The sequence below is a fragment of the Alligator sinensis genome, unplaced genomic scaffold (assembly GCF_000455745.1).
Source record: "Alligator sinensis unplaced genomic scaffold, ASM45574v1 scaffold147_1, whole genome shotgun sequence".
NCBI lineage: Eukaryota > Metazoa > Chordata > Crocodylia > Alligatoridae > Alligator > Alligator sinensis.
In genome coordinates this window covers 1123460-1128651 of record NW_005841847.1, presented here as the reverse complement: position 1 = coordinate 1128651, position 5192 = coordinate 1123460, and the positions used below count along the sequence as shown (strand labels likewise).

General features: G+C 42.0%; 1 protein-coding gene across 1 annotated transcript in view; it reads right to left on the bottom strand.

Annotated features, from left to right (window-relative positions):
- Nucleotides 1-5192, bottom strand: part of CNTN1 (contactin 1) — a 189173-nt gene that overhangs the window by 54537 nt on the left and 129444 nt on the right. Inside the window, exon 18 of the mRNA XM_006015910.2 lies at nucleotides 2266-2369. Within this exon, the coding sequence (XP_006015972.2) occupies nucleotides 2266-2369 (104 nt within the window). The remainder of the gene's footprint in view (nucleotides 1-2265; nucleotides 2370-5192) is intronic.

Sequence of the window (5192 nt, the reverse complement as noted above, 5' to 3'; positions counted from 1 at the left end):
CCCTACCACCCACCCCCTATAGCCCCCCACTCCCAGCCCCATTATTACTGCCCACATTTCATACCACGTGCCCCTCCTACTGCCTCTCCCACCTCCTGTTCCATTACTGCCCTTCTTATCACCTCTCCCCCCACCACTTGTAATAACAGGGATGAGGTGCAAATTTAAGATGATGTAATGATGCTCCAATAATTCAATTCTATACATAGAAAATTATAATACATTTATACATTTTCCATGTGTAGAATCTAATTATTGGGAAAGTCATTTTACATTCAGGGTCATTTTGTATTCTGGTCAATATATGGGGTGCCAATTATACCATGAGAGATGTTTTCCAGGAATAAAAAGGATTGAAATTAAAAGCAGAAAGTAGTCTAGTGACACTAGGGATTTTGATAAACTGTGTTACAATAGCACAATAATGCAAACAAAAAAAGTATCTAAGAATATTCACTCCAATTTACAAACAACTTCAATTTGGTCAAATTAGTGCCCCTTGATTAAACCACTTCATGTCATTGCCTCTCCCTGTAACTCTACTTTGTAGTCCCGCCTCCATGCTAGTGGTAGGGGAAGAAGTTCCTCCTCCTCTTCCTCCTCTTTTCATCATCTTGAGATTGCCTCCCTCCCTCAAGTAAAGCCAAGAAGGCCACCCTACTATTTGGATCTACATGTGCAGTAGTAGTAGAACTCCCCAAAGAGCAGCTACTGAGCCACATGCAGAATCTTTAACTGGAGTGCTGCTGCTTCTCTCCCCACCTCCTGAAGTGCACGGTATCTTGGAATTAACTCTCTTTTAGGAGATTCATGCAGTAATAGTTCACACCTCTCAGCTACTCTTTCTGGCTCCCTACAGATTTGGGCAGGCACTACATTTTCTTTACAGCCATGATAACTGTGTGCATGGGCCTAGATTCTATTCCATCTCTAAGATGGTTTAGGTTTTAGGTACCTAAGTCATTAAATGCAATTCTAGGCTACTTAATGTGGCAGCCACAAAACTGCGAAGACATCTGGATTCCTTTTGCATCTCAATTTTTACCTGAAATTAAAGGGATATTTGTGCATGCTTGGAAGCAGTCTAGAACAGCTAGCTAGGCATCTACTGTTGCCTAAGCTAATGAGATCTCATTCTGCCTAAGCAAGTGCATAAATCCACCTCAATGACCACATACCCCTTTGCTGCTTGGTTAACAGGGAGCGGCCTTTGGCGCGAGTTCCGAAAAGAGCTTGAATTCATGCATCTGAAGCCAGAGCAAGACACTTAAATTGCTTGGTCACTGCAACCTATTAGCAGAACATTTATTCCTGTAGTTCACTCATAAAAACACATCCCTCTGCTTTTGTATGTTCTTTCTGACCCCCAGCAATATGCAGCTGACAATTTAAATCACAAATCAAGTAATTAATTTATTATGGCCAAAATCTTTTTCTCTAAGCACAGCCAAAATAAACAAGCTATATGCTGCAAAGTTCTTCGCAGGCCATTTTGCATGGTGAGGGAAGGCCTCTTTTGGGCTGCTCTAGGGCCACTTCTATAGTGGCTGAGTTTCCATAGACCCAGGACTGCTGTGCCCTTCTTTGAGAGAAAGTAAGAAGAGTTTGGCTGGTGGAACCATGTAGTCATGGAGCCACTGACCCTGCCCTGTTTTGAAATCATTTCTCCATGCTGATGTATAGCTGCAATCCAGTTCTAGAGCGTAGTTTACTTTTGCCCTAGGCTGTACAGTAGAACCACATCTGTCTGCCGTATTATGTACCTTTGGCTTCCTGTACTTGGATGGGCATAGTATTTGTTCCCAAGTTACTACAAATTTTGTGGGGAATATTTTAAAGTAATTGTATACCCGACCCTCTGAAAATATAATGGGCATCATTTACCTACCAACCTGTGTCTACACTGACATAAAAATTACAGTCTATGCCTAATTATTATAACCCAAACATAACTGGAACACGTTTTAAGATATTTTGAGTCAGATCCACAGTTGGTATAAAGCTGTAAAGTTCTCTTGTGGAGTTTTAAAAGTTTCTATGTCAATTTATATCACTTGAAGATTAGGCGTAAAATTTGTTAACATATCTTAGTAATAAAATACATATATTATATGAAAAATGAAATAAGGACTCAAATTTGGGCAGCAAATGCTAATTAAACAATATAGAACATGGAAAGTTAGACCGTAGGAGTATTTTTTATCCAATCAATTACTGTACTTACATGATTTTAAAGACATTTACAAGAGTCACTTTCAAACTCACCTGATATCCTTCAACAGATTGCTCAGAAATGTGGTGCCAAGAAACAGAGATTTCAGAAGATGATAAGACCATGACATTCACATCTGTAGGTATTTCAGTTGGAGCTGGAAAATTGAACATATGGTAAACTTGCAACCCCATCCAGTACCATGTTTGTATTTCTTTGCACAGTCTTGTCTCATTTTAGCATTTTACACTATGCTTTCATTTTCACAGGGCCAAACCCTGAGGTCTTTAATCTGTTTCCAACTAGGTTCTTATTTGAGTAAATTATAAATTACAGGGAATTTGTTTGAGACTTGTTTGCGATTTGGTCCAGGTTGTATAGTTGTTAGCTTTCCCAGCCTCCAAACTGACAGTTATGGCAATTAAAGATAGACTCAAAGAAAAATAGAACAAGACATTCAGGGATTGTTATTCAACTCTGTAATGTCTCACCTGTTGAAGACTATAGCAGATTTTCAAAGTCAATTGCACACAAATATTTAAGAGCACATTGCTTATACAGACAGTTCCTATGTTACACATGGATACTGGCCACAAAGAGAGGAGGGATTTAGATTGGGTATGATGGTGCTTCTAGTAATTTTCATAAACCAGTGCCTGGTTGGTAGATCTTGATCATGTGCAATCAGTCAAACCAACTGGCAGGTTTGGGATCAAGAAAGGTTTTCCCTCCCGAGATCATACTGGCAAGGTGTATTGGATTGTGGGGGGAGCTATTTCCTCTGTATTAGAGGCTCGGCCTTCTCACTAAGATCACCTGAGAATAATTTTAGCCTAACCAATTTCCTGCCTCAGGAGTACCCTAGGCTACACACCTCTTTATCTGTGGCCCACTTGTGAGTTATTTTATGTTTTTTCTTTTTTTGTGGGGTGCTTTCTGGTCATGGTATGTGAGGAGGGTTGGAAGAAGAGATGCTCTTCAGAACCCCTTTAACTAACAATTGCCTGCAAATGCAAAGGGCTGGGCTCAGTGGTCTAGGAGGCCCCTTCCAGTCCTATAATTCTATTATGTGAAAGCTGATTAGGCACTTGTGCATGCAGCTAGTCACTTGTACGTTTTTGCATGCTTAAATTTGAAAATCTGGTCTGCTACACTAAATGCATCATGCAAACTTTTTTTAATGCAAGAAACTCTTAATTTAGAAATATTCTTTAAGTGCTTAGAATTGTAAGATATGATTGAATTATAGGAAGCTGTTAATTTTACTGTATTGCCTGTGTCTAAACTAGAGTGAAGGAATGTAAAAATGTGTAAGTGCAGCACAGTGCCTACAAAAGATTCCATTTCCAAGCTAAGATCAGTTCTCGTTCATGGATTTTTGAAACAAGTTGCAACAGACAACCACTGCTGCCTGAGCTCAGGAAAGCTTTCATATACTTAATCTTCCAACTGGGCAGAAAGTCAACTATGTATCAAAACAGCCAACATACTGGGAAAAAAAAATCAGTTACATCTCTTATAAAAAGTATCCAAGGTAACAAAATGATCTTCCATGCAAAGTTATTCTTTCTAATGGTCTTTCAGTAACAGCTAATAATTCAAATGTGTACCTTTAAGAATGAAGATAAAACGCAAAGGCTGTTTTCTGGATGACACTATTTTAGAGAAGCACAGGGACTGGAAACAAAGTTTCAGTATTAGCTAGGGCAAATGTAAGTATGTTACTGCAATTGTGCTACATGCAAATTTTATTAACAATCAAAGCATACTGCATCGTTATGGGGCTTCAACATCTTCAGTAATATGCTTGAGATGTTCCCTTGATTGCCGGTGGCCTTGTTACTGCTGAACTAAATGCTCTTAGGTCATTTGGTCCAATTCCATTCCATTGCTGGAATGGTTCCTGTTGTACCATATGCCAGGATTTTTTCCAAAGGCAAAGAGCGTCTACTATTTCCCTTGGGAGGCAACTTGATAACTGAATAGTTCTTACTACCAGAGTGGTTTTGCTTGGTATGATAATCTGAATGTGTCCTGACGTAGACAGCGTGTAGTGGGGGCATGTGCCCCCCCCGAGATTGGCCGCCGCCAAAGCCACTGCTGGCTTCTGCAGGCAGTTGCCACTCACCACCCACCTCCCCCTCACTACTGATGCAGCCACCGGTGTCTCTGGGCAGTCCCTGCCTGCCGCTGCTGCCTACAAATGGTGTCTTCCCCAGTCTCAGGAGGTACCAGTTGTTCATGTTCCCTAGCATATTTCATCCCTATTCTAGTTCATTATGCTTATTTCTATGAGCCCCTCAATAAGCCCCTCAATTTTCTTCTAGGTTGGCGGATCTCCTCCAGCGGGCTTTAAACTAGGCTCGTCGGGGGGAGGGGAAGGTGAGGGCGGGGGAAGCTGTGGACCACCAAACCATGTGGCGCCCACAAGGACAGCCCAGCCTGAAGAAGGAGAACATTGGGAACCTGCAAGCCATGGGGCGGCCAGCAGCACAGCACAGGTAAGCAACAAGAAGGTAAGAAATAAGGGGCCCCTTGGGATTCGGAGCAGGGGGCAGCAAAGGCACCAGTCACAGGGCTCAAGTGCCTATACACTAATGCTAGGAGCATGGGGAACAAGCAGGATGAACTAGCACTCCTGCTTGCAGAAAACACCTATGACTTAGTAGGGCTAACGGAAACCTGGTGGGATTCGTCCCACGACTGGGCGGTACATATTGAGGGTTATAGGCTGTACAGAAAGGACAGGGTGGGGAAGAAAGGGGGAGGGGTTGCGCTCTATGTCAATGAGCATTATACATCGACCCTCATCAAGAAGGAATCGAAAGATAAGGAAGTAGCAGGATTGTGGGTTAGGTTACATGGGGGGCAAGGAGAAAAGGATATGGTGGTAGGGGTCTGTTACAGACCCCCACACCAAGGGGAAGAACTAGATTTGGGGCTCCTGAGGCAGCTCTCGGAGACCATAAAAGCTAAAGAG